Consider the following 21758-nt stretch of genomic DNA (forward strand, 5'->3'; position numbering starts at 1 on the left):
AGTGAATGAAAACATCATCGATATACAGAGTGAGTAAATAGCTTTTTTTTTTCAGATTTTATTTATTTATTTTTAGACAGAGGGGTAGGGAGGAAGAGAGGGAGAGAAACATCAATGTGTGATTGCCTCTTGTGTGCCCCGCAGTGGGGACCTGGCCCACAACCCAGGCATGTGCCCTGACTGGGAATGGAACCAGTGACCGTTTAGTTCCTAGGACAGAGCTCCATTGACTGAGTGACACCAGCCAGGGCAATGGCTTCATTTTAATGAATGAAGAGCACAAACAAATTTTTTTCCTACCCTGTTTACAAGAGAAGGCTTCTCTGGTAGGGAAACTCTCCGATTATACTAAAACTGTCCTAAACTGTCAGAACCTATGTCTAGTCATGTGTCCTACAGGTGACTACAGGCACTACTATGAAACAGCTGAGGTTTGCTTTTGTTTTCCAAGTCTTTGAATGGCTGTGACTACCTTCTCATGTTCAGCACCCATTTTCATAGTCCTGTTCACAGAATTTTAAGACACTACTGATGCTTCAAACAGAATCAACATCCAATGAATAACAAGTAATCTTGAAATACGTAAATCAACAGATTAAATTTAGCTTTGACAGCTCAAAGGAATAGCACAGAAACAGCCTTGTTACAGAGGAGATAAATTATTAAGTATTATCTACTGCAGGGTCTTAGCTATGTTCTTAGCAGCTAACAACTGCTCCAACACAGAATAAATTAGATTGGGCTTTGAAAAGACTCCATATATGGCAACCACACACACCTACTTTTCTTTAAATATGCCTCTTCCAACACTGGCTAAAGAACAACCCAAACACAAAAATCCAAATAAAAATGCTTCCAGTTTTCCTCTAATGTACGCACACATACAACATACTGATGGGAAAATATTTATGATATGCAATGCACTATGTCAGGCTTAGAGAAGCACAATTTCTTTTTTTTTATTTTGGCTAAACAGAGGCATTCAACTATGTTTCTATGGGGGATTGTAAAACAAAATCTTAGGAAAGAATTCCAAATTGATAATCAAAATAAATCCACGAGAGCTATCAACTTATGACAAATCTTCACTCAGGTTCCCTCTTTTCTTTTGAAAGAATACTCTAATTTAGAAATAAGACACTTGCCTTCCGTTCTTGTACATTATCAAGTAAACTGCCAAAAGGGCCAAATGCTTTCAAAGGCATGTTTGCAGAAGAAATAAAGATAAGGAAGCCATAATGATAGCTTAATGGGTAAAGGATAAGAGTCACACTCGATTCTGCCAAAAGCAGACCTGTATAGGTTCAGACACGCATCCAAGAATCAGCTGTCTGCCAACATATCAAATGCTTAGTGCATGCAACTGGCAAGAAGGCCCAAAGACCTGCCACTAAGCCTGTCACTGTCACCAGTGAGAAAAGACAGACAAGTTTGCCAGATAGCTAAAACTGTGGAGAACATTGTCTCCAAAGCAAAACTAAGTATTCTTTCCTCAAGAGAACTTAACTATATGGCCTAATACATCCTGTCAACAATTCACTTGCTAAAACAAGCTGAAATAATTTTCCTTGATTAATTATACCACAGAGGATTTAGGGATTTGGCAATACAGTACTACTTTGCTATGGCAAATAATGATGGCATCCTATATGATAAATGGTTTTTCTCAAGATGAAAGCAAACTATTGGACACCCACCATATATCGAGGCTGTTAACAGCCATCCCCAGTAAGTCATGCTGCAGAGGCAAGTTACTGAAGAGTTAGGAGGTATGACAGGATATTTATTACCTTTCGTTTGTACTTTCATGAAAAATATGAAGATGCAGAAAAGAATAAATAAAATCATGTGTTTCCTTTTCTTTTCAAATGACAGCCCTTCTCTTTTGAAAATATGAACAATAAGACTGACAAAGACTAAAGGTATTTGGATTATTTAATATTGAGAAATTTAAAAAAGCTGAGGGGCAAGAGTTTCCCACTTCCCTAGAGAGCCTGTTTGAAGATTCAAGAGCCTATTATGATTTGATGTAATACTTCACTCTGCTTCTCATCTGGAGTGGTATGTGGTATACATAAAGTCAAAAAATCCAAATTAATATGATATGGAGGCTTTATAAAATCCCTTGAGACTTGCAGAGGTCTTGTGAAATGTCACAAAAACAGAGCTGGAAATCATTCTCATGAACATGGTGTCTTTTTGACTCATTTATTATTTAGATTTGACCTACTTTCTAAAAGGATTCGAGGAAGCTGGAGATTTTCTCAGCATGGTACAAAGCAGAAAAGGGGGTTTGATAAAAGCTGTTTGGCACTGGTGTTCAGAGTGACAAAATTTCTTAAGATGATACTGACAAAGATTCCCTATACCAGGAAACAAAAACAAAGAAACCAGCTCTGAACACAGCCAAAAACATTTACTCTAGGCATAAGGAAGACCCTTCTGATTATAAAAAGAATGTAAGACTGGAACAGATTACATAAACATAGTCTGCCCTGGCAAGTATAAAAGCAAATGCTTCTGCCTTGTCAAATCATTTAAGACAAGAATAAGCCTGGTGGCTCCACATGAACATCAAATAGTTAGGAAAGAGAGAAGAGAAAGGCCCTGAGGTGGGAGCAAGAACACACACACACACACACACACACACACACACACGCAGGTGAGGAAATGTCATGTATTTATAAGACAGGCTGGTAGATATGCTTCAATTACCTTAGCAGCTTACTCCTTTTGGCCAAAACAACACACATCTTAAAACACCATTGAAACTAACATGGTAGAGATGGAGTACACTTTAAAAATGTTAAATCTTAAGTGTTTATTGGTCATTAACTAAAAGACTTGGGCCAGGTCATTTATTTATAAAAGATTTTATTTATTTATTTTTAGAAAAAGGGGAAGGAGAAAGAGAATAACACTGATCAGTTGCCTCCTGCACACCCCGAACTGGGGATCTGGCCGGCAACCCAGGTATATAACCTGATGGGAATCGAACAAGCAACCTTTTGGTTTGTGGGATGACGCCCAACCCACTGAGCCACACCAGTTAGGGCTGGGCCAGGTAATTGAAAAATGCTATTTTGCAAGCTCTTTGGTTTAGTATTTTAAAATCTGGTACCCCTCTCTAAATTAAACCAAGCTGAAAATATTTATCAGCAATGTTGCTCACACAGTCTATTAATATAATAAGTATAGGATCCAGACACATCAAATGATCCTTGAACTTTTTTTAGGGGCTAAGAAAATAAACTTAAGAATATCATAACTAATCATTTTTATTTATAAACTTTTATTTTTAAATGATAGGCAAACCCAAATAAAACAGTGAACCATGAGGGTTTTATCTCTGCTGTTAGGATTGACTGCCATTATTGCCACACAGTACTCACCACTCCATAAGTTCGGAGAGTGTCTTCCCAGTGTGTGCTGCAAGTGACAATGGGTGTGGCAAAACGTTGGAGACGTCCAACCCCCACTGGCAGTCTATTCACCCTGGTTTCCCACACAAATATGATCATTTTTATGTATCATAAGGGATGACGAAGGGTGAGGAATATGGCTCCTGGCCTCCAAGGAGTTGAGTTTCTATTTCCTGGGCTTCCAAAAATCTACACCTAGGGCTTTGGAAAATAGGTCAGGCAGGCAATGGTGTAAGAAAAGGTGGAACTTCTTTTTGCTCCTTTCCCTAACTTCTCTCCTACATATTTTTCTGTCAGTTTACTAAGAGATTACCCAAATCATGGTTGTAAAGCAAATGCCCACAAGATTTTAAGAAACCTCAGGAGGTGGGATCCATAAGGATGTGGTAGGCAGCCCTCCCAGAGATTTGGCTTTTAGTGTTTGCAGGAATGCAGGTGCTGTGTGACCATGCATGCCATTTTGTCCCTAGAAGAAAAGGTAGAAATCTAGGTGTACGGGTGTGTGTGTGTGTGTGTGTAAAATATCCTAACTTTTAAATACTGGTGGCAAATGCTTCTCCTATGTGTTCCTTTCAGTAAAAAGAAAAAGCTGAGCATGCCTGGAAACAATGGCTCTGTAAGGAACTCAGATCTTCCTGGACCCTCCAGGGTACTGACCTCAAGTGCTCAGCCTGGAGGCTTATTCTGCCAACTCAAGTGGCTTCTAGTCTTCTTGGACTATCAGTTACTCTGTGTTTCGATATTTACCTCCACAATGGACTTCACCATGTAAACACAGATAAAAACCTATACACATACATATTAAGAACAACACATTTCTGCCATTTAACAAGTAATTGTTGCTTTCCTTTGTGAGTTCTTATAAGAGAAAACATTAGAGATAAGTGGTGCAGCATGGTTAACCTCTAAATTTTTACAATTTAGGTAACATCACAATTTAAAAAGAAGATAAAATTGCTTTTTATGTGTCAACACTACCTTAGGGGAGGGAAAGCCAGTAATTATCAAGGCATACTGAAAAGAATCTGCTTTGAAAATTCTAAAATGTTCAGGGATTCACAAAGTTAACAAAAGGCACCTGGTGGAAGCTCTACTAAGCAGCAGCCTACAGCAGATATCAAGCAATACAGGTTTCTGAAATGTCTGACCTAATAGTGTCACCAGGTCAGCCTTGGAGTCTAAATCACTCCACGTTTTCATGGTGCTTTTACCTCTTCAATCTACAAATGTGGCAACAGCAAGGCTCTTTCCTTATCTTGGTGCAGAAGGCCAGACTAATGCAGTTGCCACAGATCCTTTCTCCTTCTCTGATTACAGATTCATACCCACCACCGCAGTGCTGCAGCTGATGGGGGAAAACTGACTGCCTTTCCTCAGGCTAAGTAAGAAGCACTGTGCTGAACTCAAAGATCACAAAGAATGAACTGTGGAACTTTTAAAATTGTTTATAAATTCCTCTTTCGGTTTGGAGGTAGAACTCACATTTTTTGACTTGACGAATTATAAACTTCTCTTGCACTGTGCTTTAAGCCTGAAGATTTGTGCCAAGTGCCAACAGCCACCTACCATCTCTACTGTTCTGAGTCTTGTCCTTGAACTGAGAAAAGGACAAGCAGAGAAAAAAAAGGGGGACACACTAACAGTATTTCTTTACTGAAACTTTCCACTTGGCAGCTGCAATTTTCAACACTATGGAAATGAATCTCCCTGCTTTTTCTAGTGAGTCTAATTTTAATTAAAAATGTTCTGTATCAGGAGACTGATGCCCGATATAAAGGAAAGTTGTAAGTGAAGCAGAACGAGAGGGAACTTCTCACACAGGCTTTTGGAGGTAAGTTCTTAAAAATACTAAAAAGCAGTAATATTTTTAATTGTTCTTGTTATGACGATTGCTTTGTTGTTGTTAAGCAGGCTATGGAGCTACATACCTTGTTAATTTTCCCACAGTTACTGCTGGGCTATCAGAAAACATCTAAAACACGAGAAAAGTGGCATTCAGTGGGCAGTCTGTGCTGTAACGGGTTAGGTGGAGAAACAAAGAGCTGTCCCTCGTTTCCCTGGTGGGTCAGGCTTTGGCTATTACTAGCCTAATCATTCAAATTTACAACTGAAAATTCTCAAATCACAGGTTCTTAATTAATTTTTACCATTAATTAACAAAGTTGTTTTAGGAATAAGCATAGCATTCGGATATTTCATTAAGAATCCCGACCTTACCAGGAAAGGCAGAGTTCTGACACTAAAGTTCTAACCAATTTTATGACTTTCTGCTTATAATTTTCTAAAAAAATACAGCAGAAACCGAAGGACAAATAAAATTCTTTAAAAGTAAGTAATAGTTTTAATTAAAATAGTATATAGCACTTGGGTAAAGTGTTTGGCAATGACAGATATGTAATAAATATCACTGAATTTGGGTGTGTGTCTGAGTTATATAATCACCTTGTTTGTTTAAAAGCAAAATAAAAGACAATACTGAAATAGTTTTGCAAAAGAAAATCATTAGGTGCCAGAATTGATTTTGCAGAGCTTAATGGTACCACAAACCTTTACCTTAATATTTTAAATTAACCAGGTCATACTGTAAACTGTTAGCTGTAACAGAAAAACCAGTTTTGCTTGCTTTTATGTTTCTGGTAATTCAAACACCAATTTTGGATTAAAAAAAAAAAACTGCTTGGAACCCACCTTACAAATTATCTTGGGGCATTTCATAATTAGCCATAGTATATGCTATACACACACAGATTCCAGGTTACCACTTTCATTCTGAGAGGTGCCTACAGAAGTGGAAAGTGAAGGAACCCTCAGCACTGGTCTTAGGGAAAAGCGCCTTTCAGAGAAGCATACTTAGTGAGGTACGCTGCTTAGGAAGGTGGTTACCAAATGCTGGCTGAAGGACAGTGAATATGAGAAGTATGGCTTCTTCACTGCAGAAAAGTGGTCTGTGAGGATAAACACCCTATGATAAAGCCAGAAATGTATAGTACTGTTTACACACACACACACATATACATACAGACACATATATATACATACACACATATATACATATTCCTAATATTGCTTAGTATACCTCTTCTCACCTCTTTTATTGTTGTTGGATCAATCATATTATACGGGAGAGTTTTTTGAAAATTTCATAGATTTGTCCTATTGGTTCTATTGCAATTTCTACTTTCCCCAATTAATTTCTATTTGTCTATATTGTCCTTCAAATTAACTCATATTTCTAACTTCTTTACTCTTGGGCTGGGTGGCCTACATGTGGGAATGTATTATAAAATTTGAATATGTACTGTGAAAAAAAAAAACACAAATTCTTGAAATTCTGGAAGCAAGGTTCTTCACGTGTCCATTAGATCAAGGTTAACTGTATTGTTTAAATATACCATAATCTGAGTTGTCTACTTTATCTGCCCATTGCTAAAGGTGGCCTGTTAAATTCCATAATTATAGATTTTTAACATTTCATATACATTTCTGACATATACTAGATACATGCTATTTTGGAATTGCCTTTATCTTCTAGGTATTTGTTCCTTCATCATTATGTGGTAAGCTTTAGTCCTAGATGTTTTTAACTTAGAATCTATCAGTGTCTGATTAACAGAGCTACATCACCCTTGTCTGATAGGTTAACAGTTGCCTGAGATAACTCATTTTTATCCCTTAACTTTCAACCTTTGCCAGGTTTGAGTTTGAGAGTTTTTTAAAAAAGGGATATGTTTATTGATTTGAGAGAGACATTGATGTGAGAGAAAAAACATCCATAAGTTGCCTCCTGTACAAACCTGACTGGGGATCGAAACCCGCAACTACTAGGCAATAACCCTGACTGGGAAAAGAACCACAATCCTTTGGGTATAGGACAGAACTTCAACCAACTTAAGCCACCCAGCCAGGAGCGAGTTTTATGATTTTTGAAAGCAGTATAATGGCCAAATTCTGTATTTTTATCCAACTTTAAAATCTGTCTTAATTGGTAGGTTTAATTCAGTTAATGTTTGTTCTAATTACTGATTTATTTATTTCTACCATTTGTTTTGGGCTTTCTATTTCCCATGGTTTCTACTTACTTTGTTCTAACTCTGGTTTCTACTGGTTTAAAAGACATTCTATTTTTATTATGCAGTGGTTACCCTGAATCTTTTGAACACACAAAGGCTGATTTAAAAGCCTATAATTAATCAGTTTATCCTACCTCAGTCTTGGGATGTGTAGGTTTGAACAGCTTTTGTTATTGCTGTCTAGTATTTTTGCTTTACCTTTCTCTACTCAAACTAGTCACTTTAGTGTTTTACACAGTCACTGCTTATTTTGATTTACCTCATTTTCTTTGCTCATTGTTTCTTAAATTTCCTATTTCTGTGTTCAATTTTCTTACTTTTCAACTATAGCCTTTTGAACTGCACCATTACATTTAAAAATTCAGTTTCACCAGGCACATTTCAAATGCTCAACAGTAATATGTGGCTACTGTACTGGACAGTGCTACTAGAGACAGTTCTGTTATTGTTGAAAGAAGTCTTTATTTTGTTTTCTTGGATTACTAAATTGTTGGTTGTTTTTTCCCTCAGTACTTAGAAAATATTATTCCTTTGTCTTCCAAACTCAGTAGGTGCAACTGAACATGCTGTCTAGTTGTTGCTATTTGTAAATAATCAATCTCAGCCAGCCTCTGGTTGCTGCTGTCTCTTTGTCTTTGATGGTTTACCATGTGTTCAGGTTTGTATTTATTTCTATTTATTATGCTTGGGGACTTATTCTACTGACAGCACCTGAAATTTACGTTTTTTACAGATTGTGGAAAATTCTCCAACTCTTCAAATATTACCTCTCCCTAAATTTTTTCATTCTGCCCTGGCTGGTGTGGTTCAGTGGACTGAGCACCAGCGGCGAGCCTAAGCCTGCTGGTTTGATTCCTGGTCAGGGCGCATGTCTGGGTTGTGGGCCAGGTCCCTGGTTGGGGGCACGTGAGAGGCAACTGATGGCACCTCTTCCTCCCTCCCTCTCTCTCTAAAAAGAAACAAATAAAAATCTTTAAATTTTATCATTCTGAAATTCTTCTCTGTCATCTGTTGGACTTTCCAATTCTATTCTCTCTGTCACATTTTCCATTTCTTTCTCATTCTGAGATGCATTCTGGATACTTTCTCAGATGTCTCCTCCAGTTTCCCAAAATTCTTTCCAATTGTTGAGTCCAGGTAAAGAATTAATTTTAATAATTAAAAATTTAATTTCCATATGTTCTACTTGGTTGTTTTTAATATCTACCTGTCATTTTATAATCTATACTTGACATTTATATCCATTAAAGCAGAGGTATCAAACTCATTTTCACTGGGGGCCACATCAGCCTCATGGTTGCCTTCGAAGGGCAGAAATAATTTTAGGGACTGTATAAATATAACTACCCCTTAACTGTTAAGGAGTGGAAATTACATTTGGCCCTTGAAGGCAACCATGAGGCTGATGTGGCCCCACTGGTGAAAATTAGTTTGACACCCCTGCATTAAAGTCTTTATCTGATCATTTCACTAACTAAAGTTCTTGGGAAGGGCTGGCTAATCCTGCTGTTTGTTGTATCCTACCTTTTTCATTGACTGTGAATTACTTCTTTGTATATTTAGTAATTTTGAACCATAAAGCCTATCAATGAGATCCCTGGGGCGATTTGGGTTAAGGATTGTGTCCCTCCAGAAGAGTTTTGTAGTTCTGTTTGCCAGGTGTTCTAGAGTGCTCACCAGCTGAAGATTAATTTTATATTAATTTTTTGGCCTGGGTAAGAAATTATACCAATGAATGGTATAACTTAAACTTCAAATCTGAATGAGAGGAGGCTCATGGTTATAATTTTTTAGGGGAAACATTTGCCCTCTAACCCAGCCCAGACCAAGATAGATAAGCTTGTCTTTCATCTCCCTAGGTTGAGGGGCCAATATCCTTTCTAGTTTATTTATTATATAGCTTATCAGGGGACCTGGATGTATGCTGATATGTGTGTCTCAGCTCCCAACTGTGCACTGTATTAGGACTCAAGATCTTGTCTCCTGAATCCCATGTAATTGTAATGGGGTCCTCATATAAAAGGAGACCTCCCCATTCCCAAAGAACCCCTAATGGCTAGCAGCCAGTGTCAGCTCATAGGTTTCCCAGTTAGCTTTCAGACTTCAGTTTGATGCTGGCCCATGGCAATGACCACTGTTTTCTTTTTGCTTACGCTGTGCATGCATTTAATATTTTACATAGCATTTCTAAATATTTGTAGAAAGATTTTGTTATGCTATTGCTGGACAGAAGTTGAAAGATATTTTCCTTGAGGGTGCCTTTTGCCATAGAATACCTAGAAGTTCAGTCTACAAAGAAATGATTTATAATCCAGTTAATGAAATGAATTGTTTACAAATAAAAGATAGAATATCAGCAGGTGTTAGTGCAGTAATGTGTATGTTTACACAGCAAAGGATCTATGTTTCCTCCCCCCAACTAATTATACTAAAATTAAAATCATCAATATTTTTAAGGGAGATTAAAACATTATTACTATATTCTTATTATTAATATAAAGTTTTAGCCAGGAGGATGCTATGTGTTTTCAGTATTATGATAAAAATGAATACCATGCACACAGATACTAGACTTACTGGGGTGATTACTTAGTAATGTTTTACTGAATGTCCAATCAGTATGTTATACACCTGAAACTAATATGTATCAGCTGAATTGAAAAAAATTATTGACAACAAAGAATGAACACCATAACCTACTGATCAAAATTGCTTTTTGTTGAGTTTAAAAATCTGTACCCACTAAGATTTTCCATTTTAATATATAATATTTTCAACTTGTCACAGCTCAGGCTGTCTAGTAATGGCCCCTACAACATCTGAAAAGATAATCAGAGTCCCAGCTTGTCATGGTGCTAGTCAGAAGGAATGGGGAAGAAGCCACACTAATGGGCATGGGTTATAAAGAACCTGGATAATATCGAAGTCATTATGACTCTTTCACTAATCAAGATCCTTTGGCTTGAGTCCAAGATGGAGACACAGTCTGTAATATTTTATATGTTTAAGTGCCCTGACCAAATACCCTCACATATATGATGCCCTTTTAAGATGAGCAGGACACACTGGTTTAAGTGATTTATCTAAGGGTTACAGTTGGTAAAATGGCAAGCCTAGAATAGAATTCTTGTCTGCAAACTAAATTCCATGCCAAGAGTGTTACCATGGCAAAGCCACTCTCAGGGATATCTCTTGCAGCCTTTATATCTAGAATGATTTGTAAATTTTAAAAAGAAATGACTAAAGGGGCACAAAATTGAGCCCAAAGTTTCTCAAATGCTTGTTCAATTCAACATGGCATGACAAAAGGGTGTTTGAACATGAATTCATCCTTTAGATTTCTGTTGTCATTAGCTTAATAGGACCATTTAAATGCTAATTAATTAAATTAACTGAAAGAAAAAGAATTTTCTTGGTTGCCTTAGCCACATTTCAAATGCTCAGTAGGCACATGTGGCTGGTGGCTGCTAGTATGGGGCAGTACTGATACAGAACATCTCCATCATCATAGAGATCTACTGGACAGTATGCTCTGGAATGTGGACTGATGTAGCAATCCTTTGTTGCAGTTGGATAGAAAGAAGTTTGGCTTTGAAGCTTGACAGATCTAGATTTGAATTCTCCCTCTGTCACTTAAAACTTTGTGACTTGAGCAACTTTAACTTCTATTGGACTCTATGTTTTCTTCTTCATCTGTAAGTCGGGAAATCAGAAATTAGGGTGCTTGGAAATCATTTTTGCTTAGTAACTACAGAATCTGCCAGTCTCCCCCAACTCTTACCACAGCCTCACTGGGGTCCCTGTGGTTGCAAAAGGCCCTTGCACAGTATGTAAAACATACTTACTGTTTCTGAAAGATTCAAGAGAATCACCAGACTTAAGCCCTTAACTAGGATAAGCACTTTCTCTGTGAATTTCACCTTTTCTTGGGGGAAGGTGGGATGGGGTTAGGTCAGCATATTGTATAAGAAAAATAAACAATAAAAACAATTTAGAAACTGGAACAAAGTTACAGTTCAGTTTCCTATTATTTTAACTCTACAAATTGATTTGAGAGCAAGAAGCTGGATCTGAAGGTGTATGAGTAAAATGGGTCAGGTGTCTCGGTGCTATTTCCCACAAGAAATGACAGAAGAACAGCTATAGAATCAGGTATAATTACCTGTATATACAATCAGGCACTAATTAACTTTTTATTTAAAGAACAAATCCCTGAACAACTCAATGGCTTGCTGACCCGACAAGACTACTTTTTACTTTTAAGATGAGGTAGACAAGACACACACTACTCAAGAGAGGCCTGAATGCTCTCAGATCACTTTATACTATCTTGTCACTAATTCTCCCCTATATAGCTACTCCTTTAAGTATTTCCCCAAGCTCATCTTCTAGACTGTTTCTAATATACCCACAATGTTGTACTTGACCTTTCCAGGCCTTTCTCTAGTCTGAAAACAAGCTGACATGTTCTTGCATTTCTAATTAGTAATATCAGAAACTGTAAGGCTCTTAGGGGATGATTCAGAGCCTCCGTTAACCGGGAAATGAAATGACCTGGTTAAGTGAGTTTTCTGTTTAACTAAGGAAACCTTTGTTTCAATCTCTTGTATATCTACCTCTCTATAATAAAATGCATCAGTGCACTTTTCTGCTCAAGAATACTCTAAGATAATATAAATTTTAATGTTATATCCAAAATTACCTATAATACTGATACTACACTGGGGTAAAGTTATAAATACTGACATTTTTATGCTGACCCCAGATTATACTTGAGTCATTTGCTAAATTTCCACAAAATAAAATCTAACATTAGCTTGCTTTCTTATAATCTGTCTTCATTTCTTCCACACATGGACTACAGAAATATTTCCAGATAGCTGAAGCTCTAATTAGTTAATTTGGTTAATCATGGTTTCATTATATTTGTGTTATGTTGCACTCCAACTTTAAAGGAAACTTTACTTGTGAATAAAATATAATATGATTTACTTCATGCTTATACTAAATGGTAATGAAGTCCATGGCCTCTGATAATCTCACCTACTATTTTAATAATCAGAATTTTCTAAGAAACAATTGCTAGAGTAAGTTTCCAGGTACTGAAGAGCAGAATTAAGCCAATTTCTCTTTTTAAAAAATTGGATCTGTGTTTCTTTGCAGTATTTCCCCTTTAACAGAATATTCAACGCAAAGAATAATAGCCATCTGGAATAATTCTACTGTTAATGTTAGTTTAAATCCATCTGAACTTATAGGTATTAAAAGGCATTTCCATATGTCCACAGAAATTAAAATCTCAGAGGTAATTCAATTAGTTGGATAAATAGTTTATTGAAAAGAGATTCCACTTCGCTTAGATACTTAAAAGAGAGTTAGGGAGAATTTGGGGCTTCTAGCTTCAAAATAGACCTAGCCACTTCTCATTCATGGAATTAAAAGACACATAATTTCTAGTAGCTTTTTATATTTATATATGAATACATTTCTCCAATACCAGTACCTCCCATTCAGTGAAACTCAAACACAGTAACTTCTTTTCTGAGTTAGAAGCAACATTTCTCTCCAGTAATTTCCTTAGAAGGCAGTTATAACATAGCCTTCTGTCCTCACACATATGTTCATTACCCATACTGAATGTAGGCACCAAATATCTACATATTTTTTAGTACATTACATCTCGAAAGAACCACTCTAGCTTTGTTGACTATATCCAACCATTCTTAATGGTCTGTAAAATGCCCCCAAAAACCCTGGACTATGGGAAAAAAAAAAAGGTTATCCTCACTCTCCAACTGAGTTGGTGCCACTCACCTGAGTCTCAGTTGATTTAAAACACCTGCCTGCCCCATACAGGTTACTGTTATCATTAACCCTAAAGCACAGTCCCTCTTGGCCCAGCACAACACTCAACTAAATAAACAAATCAAAAAATACCACTATCAGGGCAAAAGATAATACTCTCTTTGTGGACAGAACTATCAGTGTCTGTCCCATTCTGTATCTTCAAATTAAGATCCTATTGCTCAGGGGCATGGGAAGCCAACAATTCAGTCCCACAGAAAGAGGGTGAAACTTACCTTCATAAAGCAAACAACATGAACACAATGTAATGCTATTACATGAAGTGTCTAGTTAACCAAAATAACATACTAAGTTATTGTACACAAAAGTGTTTTAATTTTAGAAGCCCAATTTAAAAAGACTTGCTTTTACTGAGACTAATTTATAACTATAAAAGAGTATGGACTAAATGTTTTTTGTAACTTAAAACTCCAAAAAATGTGTTGGTAGAAACTATAGTCACTCATTTTAACTATAAACATATGAACTGTAATAAAACAGATATTCCTCACAGCTTGCATTTCTATATAGAAGAAATGGTTCATGGAGCTGAAATTCCAAATCTTTATTCACTGGTTCAACAAGATTGTGCATATTCAATCGATTCACAATGGTAAAACCATGGTAAGGTGAAGCTGACCTTAGATTTAATAGAAGAAAAATAATCTGCAGTCACTGTTAGTTTGTAGAAATGCTACCCCACTTCTTTACTTCTGTTTCTAAGAATGAATACATTTTTACATTACATAATATTATTAGCATTTAAAATTGTAAATCAAAAAAAGTCACATCACAATCCTCTTCCTCAGAAGCTTCTAAGGACTCAGTCCCTCAGAGTAAAGGCCGAAGTCCTTATAAGGCCACAAAGTCTTAGCTGATATGCACCCCTCCTGCCCTGACCTTGATTTCATTTCCTATGTGTCTTCCCTTGCTTTTTCTGCTCCAGCCGCACTGAGCATCTTGCCACTCTTTCTAAATACTTCTGCCTGGACCACTTGCCCAGAATCTATAGTTATGTCATTTCCCACAAGCCTTTGCTCAAATGTCACTTTCTCAAAGAGGCCTACCTGAGAATTATCCTTTTCAGGCCTCCCAAAGCTCAATACCTCTAAACCTCCTTCTCTTTTTCCATACTTATTGTCTTTCTCCATTAGAATGTAAGCCTCCATGTAAATAGGGATTTTGTCTTATTTTTTTCCCCTGCTATATATCCCAAGACAGACAACACAGTAGATGTTTAATAAACACTTGTTCAAGAAAACCCTCATTTATTTTAAATATGGTACAGGACTGGTTATAACAATGACTGTCTGATGTTATAATAATGTTTTTTTTTGTGCCAAATAGGTCTTTCCATAGTTCTCCCAAGAGAAAATGCCTCAATCCTAAATAAGAGATGTCCTTAGTACCTATACCAGTGTGATTCAGTACATGATGCTTTAGACACCTTGCATGTATACAACACTTTTTTGGTTTCTCATTCATTTCTCTGTGTACTTGGGAGAGATTTTAGAATCCTGTTTACAGATTAGGAAACAAGCTCAAAATGATTAAGGCCCATGCCCAAGTCATACAGATAACAACCAGAATTCAGCTTTAGGTTTTCTGACTCTAAATCCAGGCTTCTTCAATGCTAAGGTCTCTGTAAAGTAATATTCTGACATCCTACTATAACTTTATCCAAGGTATATATAGTGTTCTCCTTTTGGTCTCTTTTTATTATAATCAATACTGTGTAAGCCTCCATGTATTATACTTTATTAAGTCAAGCCACTCACTAAATTTCACATTTTCTACAATTAGTGAATCTGTGCTATACTGTAACAAAAAAGCCAGGAGAGTAATTTCAAAGTATTATAGACACCAAAGTTCTACCAACAGTTGAAAAGTTCCTAGAGATTTATAGGAAGTGAATGTTAAAGACCTCCCCTTGATCAAAAAAAAATTTAGAGAATATCTGGTAAATTCTTGTTAATTATAATCAAAGGATAAAAGCAATCCTTTAAAGATAACTCATAGTACTGAAAAGAAAAGAAAAGAGAAAAGAACCAGATGTCAGTCATAACTCCTGCTGAGTTCCTAAGCTTTAGAAACCAAAGGAACCACAGCAAAGGCCTAATAGAGATCCAGGAAAAGAAGGGACTCCTTGACTATCATATCCTGTTAGTTACTTTTAGACCACGAAACTTGCAATTTACAAAGCAATCACATTTTATACCTCCAAGAAGTTGAAAGTAAAAAAATGTGCAATTCTGAATGATCTCTAAAGGACTCTAATATTAAAACTACACATTGCTAGATTCATTGTACACAATCCAGAACTTTTAGGGAGTGGGTAGGAAAGGGGACAGAACCCAAGTCACAGAAGATAACCTCTCATTTAGTAACCACAGAACAGCAGGACTGACCCTTCAACTGCATTATTTTATAGAGCTAATTCATGTGTTGTATCGTTCTCACCTATGTATCTTTTTAAATATGGGTGGGGATGTGGGGAGGAGGAAGACATCTGTTTTAGATTCAGTTATTACTACAAAATATTTTCTACTTTAAGATGGTGTGGCTAGGTTCCTAAAGAAGTTCTAGTTCTGTTTACTCTGGATCACAGGAAGACTCGAAGAGGAGACGTAACTTGGTTAGGCAGAGATGAGTGAATACGTGAAGGGTCAAGCAGGAAGGCTCTGAAGACAAATGTACAATGGGGTTGAACCACTTCATATGATATTGTTCACCATGAGATTTAAAAATACATACATACATTTTAAAAGCTTACCTTCGATATACAAATAAGGTCCCTTCTATGTCAGTCTTCTCCTATAATAGACAATGAATCAATTAGTTTTCTACTCATAATCCAACCCCAAATATTCCAAAGGAAAACAAATACTTCACGTTAAGATCAACTTACTTATTTTAAAATTAATCACTTTGAAACAGATCAACCAAGTCCTCACTCCACACACTACTATGAAGTTTCTCTTGTTTTCCTTCTATGCTCCTGATGCACACTAATGCATGTAATGTTCAGTCCAGTGACATGCCTGAATCTGCAGCATTTTTTCTTTCTTTTTTAATTTTTAAAGAAGAAAATCCTGAAATTAGCTTCCACTTTTTAAGTTAAATGTTTTAGCCAGATTTCTTAATTTTAAAGGCAAGGTACTGTATATAGCAATTTCTTCATTTTTAAAGTTTATCAAAGTTAGTAGGGAAAAAAAGAAATTTTATCTTATACATTCTTTGTTTCATGATTGGGGATTTCAGCATATTTCATGAGTAGCAAATGTTGTAGTTAGTTAAAAATCACTGTAAAATGAAAGGTATTTGAATACTGCTTCCTGGCATATGTTGTCAGTTTGACTCAGTAAAACATTTTTTTGTACGATTTTATTTATTTACTTTTAGAGAGAGGGGAAGAGAGGGAAAAAGAGAGGGAGAGAAACATCCATGTAGTGAGAAAGGCAGAGATTGGTTGCCTCTCACTCTCGCATGCCCCCAACTAAGGACCCCGCCTGCCACCCAGGCATGTGCCCTGATGGAAAATCCAAACAGCAACGACCTTTGGTAAGCAGGCTGGTGGTGCTCAATCCACTGACCCATACCAACCAGCGCTAAATCTTATAAAAGTTAAAAAAAAATCATCAAATGCAATTAATTTGTTATTTTTAGAACTTTTTTTGAATAATGAAACTATACTCTGCCTTAACATAATTATTGTAGGCCAATAATTAAAAAAAATTTAGCTTAAAGTGAAATGTTTTGATTTAGTCAAGTACAACTCACACCATCTTTCATTTGCTGTGCCAAGAATGTATTAGGTCTTAAACATAGTTACAATGTTAAAATACACACACACACACAAGTTGGCAGTCCATAGGCTATACAGGACCTAAATATTTTATGATTTATTAAAAACATACACAGTGGCTTTACTTATTCATTTTACTTATTTTTAGAGAGAGAGAAAGGGAGGAAGAAAGAGAGGGAGAGAAACATTGATGTGCAAGAGGAACATCAATCAGTTGCCTCTCCAATGTCCTCAGCCAGGGGACCTGGCCCACGACCCAGGCATGTGCCCTGACTGGGAATCAAACCAGTGACATTTTGGTTTATGGGATGATCCCAAAACCAGAGTCACCCTGGACAGGGCAAGACCTAAATATTTTAATGTAGTCAACAAACTGTTAGAAAATGTTAAATGTTAGTCAAATCAAATTTAGTTTGTTGGGATAAAAAATATTTATTATCTCAATTTGTTCCAGGAGTATAGCCCTAGTTTAAATATTATGGAACTTTTCCATCTTAGGGATTCAGAGGCTTTTCTTGACTTTCAAGTGCTAAGTTATTAGTATAAAAAATTGGTAATCAATTGTCTCACAGAGAAAACTTGCCCAAACAACACACTGTGCAAAGTCACAACTCACTGTAAAGTAACGAAGACACAAAAGATTTGGTTATGTACTGTGTTCCGTAATACAAATGAACAAACAATGGCAGCCTACTTTTCAACTCAGGTTATTATGACTTGTATTTCATGCATAAAGCAGAATTTCACAATTAAAATTCCAAAATATTTAAAGTCTATGAAAAATTGGAAATAAAAGTTTGTTAGTAAGTCCCTGCCCCAAGTCTTTAACATTTGTCTGCAATTCATGTTTCACAAATTTATATGTAGCACCAAGAAAAATTATTCAGAACAATTCAAAGTAAGCCAGTATCTAAAATACTTTCACTTAAAAAACCCTGTAATTTTGTTCTTTGTGGCTTCCCATATCTTCTCCTCTTCCAAGAGGTGAAGGAAAGCTCTAAAGCAAAATAATTTTGACAACTCTCTTCATCTGAATTAACTTTATAAATGAAAAATGATTTTCACAAAACTATTGGTTAAATATAACTTATATGTTATATTGTAAAGGATGTGCTATGATGATAACCTTTCATACTTTTGTTAGTACAAGGTCATTTCTTACTGAAATGTGAACATCAGTAATTCGCGAATTCAATTCATCAAACATTTACAGATTTTTTTTAATTGTTGTATTAGTTTTGCTAGTATTTTGTGTAGTATGGAATATTTTCTAGGTGTAAATAAAGCCTAGAGCTGAATGAGTTAATTAAGGATTACTAGAAGACAGGAAATTATGTTATTAAAACAACAAATGAAGCTTCTAACAGGGGCCAACAAGTCACTGAACAGACTAAATGTAACTTTTTTGGACCCACTCCCATGCAAAAAAGTCAAAAAGTATTGAGTGTGACGGTAGCATTCAGGGGTGACATCACCAGCAGCAAAGCTGGAACCATGTACATTTACAGGGTCTCTTTTTCAAAGGTTTCAAGGGAATCCAATTAATATGGAAGCTCTTTTAGTGCCTTAAAATGTATTCCAAAACTCTGGAAATACAGTGTGGTTCCATAAAAGCGGGACTTATCCCACCTCCTCTCTTTCAAGAATTGAAACTAACTTGAGTTCAAGCTTTAAATCCAAATGACCTCTGCGAAGGGGGCTCTTATTTATGTGTCTGTTGGGGGGGAGGGGCGTTTACTTTGATTATATACATGTAATTTATCCAATAACCCTTAATCTTTCAGGAATCTTTCTGACCTCAGCGGTCTCATATCCTCTAACACATTTGCAAAGAAGGCAGATCACCCACTCCCCCGGTCCCGACCCCAACAGTCTGATCCTCCTCCAGTCCTCTCCTCCGTCGGCTTTCCCCCCGGATATCTTGGGCGTATTTCTCCAGCTCCTCTTTCCCAATCTGTGTGCCCCCGCCCCCCCCTCAGAAGCCGGTCAGCTCCTCCAGTCCCCGACCTCATCTCCGCTGACCTGGCCTCCGGCTTCACCCCCTACCCAGGGCGGTCCGCGCGGCCCCTTTAAGAGGCGGCGGCCGGGCAGACGACCTCAGTGGCCTGGTGGCACTCACCCACTGGTTCGCCTTGGGGCAGAAGGTATACAGAGCAACCTGGCCCGTGAGGTCTGCGATGCTGGTGATGTAGGGGTCGTGCTGCTTGAGGGCCGCTAAACTCATCTCCTGCCCAGCTCGACTCAGTGACTCCATCTTGAATTCTCGAGCCGAGCCCCTCCAGTGGGGGTGGAGTCGCGAACAGGAAGGTGCCATCGAGGCAAAAGTTCCCCTAGCTGCGTCACCGCATTTGACTTCCGCCTCTCGGTAGGGCCTCACTGTAAGACCGTGCGGTAGCTATTGTGCTCGGCTGCGCCCACGTCCCTGGTATCAGGTTCCGGCGTCGTTAAGTCCTAGATCCCCAAAGATCCCGGTGGGCGGACGCGGCCACTCGGCGGAGTGGCAGTTTGGATCCCAGCCACTTCCTTTCCGCAGACTAAACTGCTGCGACGCCGGAACCAAGGCTGCCCGAGAACTTTTTCCGAGCTCCGGCCAGACAAGGTTGGAGGCTGACGTGGAGCCTGCTTCGGCTCGCGCTCTGGGAAGGGCCCGGGGCACTAGAACTAAAACTTTCTGTGGCAATCTCCCCGGGCCGCTTAGAAAGCACAGTTAGCAATTTGTTATTTTTCTGAAGGAAAGTTTGAAAAAGCCACACTACAGGAGTGCCTTATGCTGTGCACTTTTGCTCCTTATTTTTCTTGTTTGAGTTCCAGGGAAATCTACATCCAATCTTGGGAAGAGCCCATGAAGGCTTGAGTTTGTCTTGCATCATTTAAAGCTTTAAAAAGACTGTTCGTTTTTTTTTTTTTTTTTTTTTTTAGCAAACACCTCTTAAGCATTTTAAGGCATTTTAAAGAGCCAGGAACAAGCTAGAGTAAAACAAGGATAGGGAGTTCTGTGCACCCCTCCGTCCACGTTAAAGAACACTTTCTTATATCGAAAAGATACCCCAATGGAATTTCAAATTTTGAAAGGAATAGAACCCCATACTATTTGTATTGTTTATGATTTTATTACATCGCAGGGTGACTTTTTTTAGTGAAAAGAGATTTCATGTCTTACATTCTTTGCAGAATCACCCAAGAAGCGTTTGCAAATGCAAACAAGGAAACAGGTATCATTTATCACGCAGGTATTTTTATTGAACTCCTAATTGTAAACTGGTAGCTCCTTGGAAGCTTCAAAGACTATTTAAGACTGCTACTTGGTTCTGAGAGAAACCAAAAGCTGGAGGACAATGCAAAGAAACTGGGACATTGCTTGACCCGGTTCTCTTGAAACCCTGAGGATGAAAGCACTAACTACTCCTGGTCAGGAAAGACTAGGAAGGCTTCATGTAGGAGGTGATACTTGAATTAGTGCTTCAGGATTAAGTAGGAGTTCAGAGAAGAAAAGCAAGGGCTTCTTTCATGTCACAGTCTAATGGTGAGGTACACAAGATGAAGTCATCCTCATTTGATTGATGAGTTAATGAAGTTGGTTGGAGAAATCACTGGTTTAAAATTCCACATGAGTCAAGGGGGATCTGGTATTGAATGCAGCGACTCCTGCCTTCTACCCTTTACCTCCACAGTATGGCTGCTTTTCTTCCTCCTGAAGACAGTGGTGTACTCTACTCCACCTACTATGAGTTGAACATTTATTTAATCTGTACCCTAATTTAAGAACAATACAGTATATGTATTTTTTGAATACATATACATTCCCATCATATAAAATTCAAAGGCCACACTTGAAACTGAGTTTAGTTCTTTCTTTTTAAAAAAAATATTCCTTTTTCATTGAGGTATAACAGACATACATTAACTTTAATATCATGATTTGATATTTGTACATATTGCAAAAATGATCACCATAATAGTCCAGTTAACATCTGTCACCATAATAATTGCAATTTTTTTCTTGTGATGAGAACATTCAAGATTTACTCTAATAGCTACATACAAATATTCAATACAGTATTTAACTATAGTTACCATGCTGTACACCACATCCTCATGACTTATTCATTAGTTTTTAAACATAGATTTTCTAAAATGATCTAAGAAATTTTATTATTTTTGATTGAACAGGGCTAGACTAAGAAAAGAACATCAAGCTATTTTAGAAAGTTTTCATATTCAGAATAGAAAATCTTCAAAATACATGTTTGTGTGGCCCCAAACATGTTAATGTTGGCTTTAATGCCCTTTACAGCTCTTAGATATATTAAAGAGAATATGACAGTTTTGTAATTTAAAGCTTTCTCATTTCAATGAGACCTAATTTTGCCTTATATTTGTTAATCAAACCTTAAGACCTTTCCTGTGCCTTTTAGACAATAGTTTCTGAGAAGGCAGAGATTACTTCTTAGTCTGTTAGGTCCCAGCACCTAGTAAAGTACTACCCCTGGCCAGAACAGGCTTTCAATAAATATTGGTGAATGAATGTCATCTTAAAACCCAACTCATTTAAGGCCATGGAAAGAGAGGCAGGTGGCTGGGATCAGAGATGGGAGGGAATCTTAACTACTCGGCCCT

The 21758-nt window shown here is 37.3% G+C and overlaps 1 protein-coding gene across 1 annotated transcript in view; it reads right to left on the reverse strand.

Annotated features, from left to right (window-relative positions):
* DCP1A (decapping mRNA 1A) overlaps positions 1 to 19444 on the reverse strand; it is a 59469-nt gene extending 40025 nt beyond the window's left edge. Inside the window, 3 exon segments of the mRNA XM_028517946.2 lie at positions 13849 to 13976; positions 16110 to 16150; positions 19261 to 19444. Coding sequence (XP_028373747.1) covers positions 13849 to 13976; positions 16110 to 16150; positions 19261 to 19395 — 304 coding nt within the window. The 5' untranslated portion in view covers positions 19396 to 19444.
* Positions 19445 to 21758: the final 2314 nt, after the last annotated feature.

The sequence above is a fragment of the Phyllostomus discolor genome, chromosome 7 (assembly GCF_004126475.2).
Source record: "Phyllostomus discolor isolate MPI-MPIP mPhyDis1 chromosome 7, mPhyDis1.pri.v3, whole genome shotgun sequence".
Taxonomy (NCBI): domain Eukaryota; kingdom Metazoa; phylum Chordata; class Mammalia; order Chiroptera; family Phyllostomidae; genus Phyllostomus; species Phyllostomus discolor.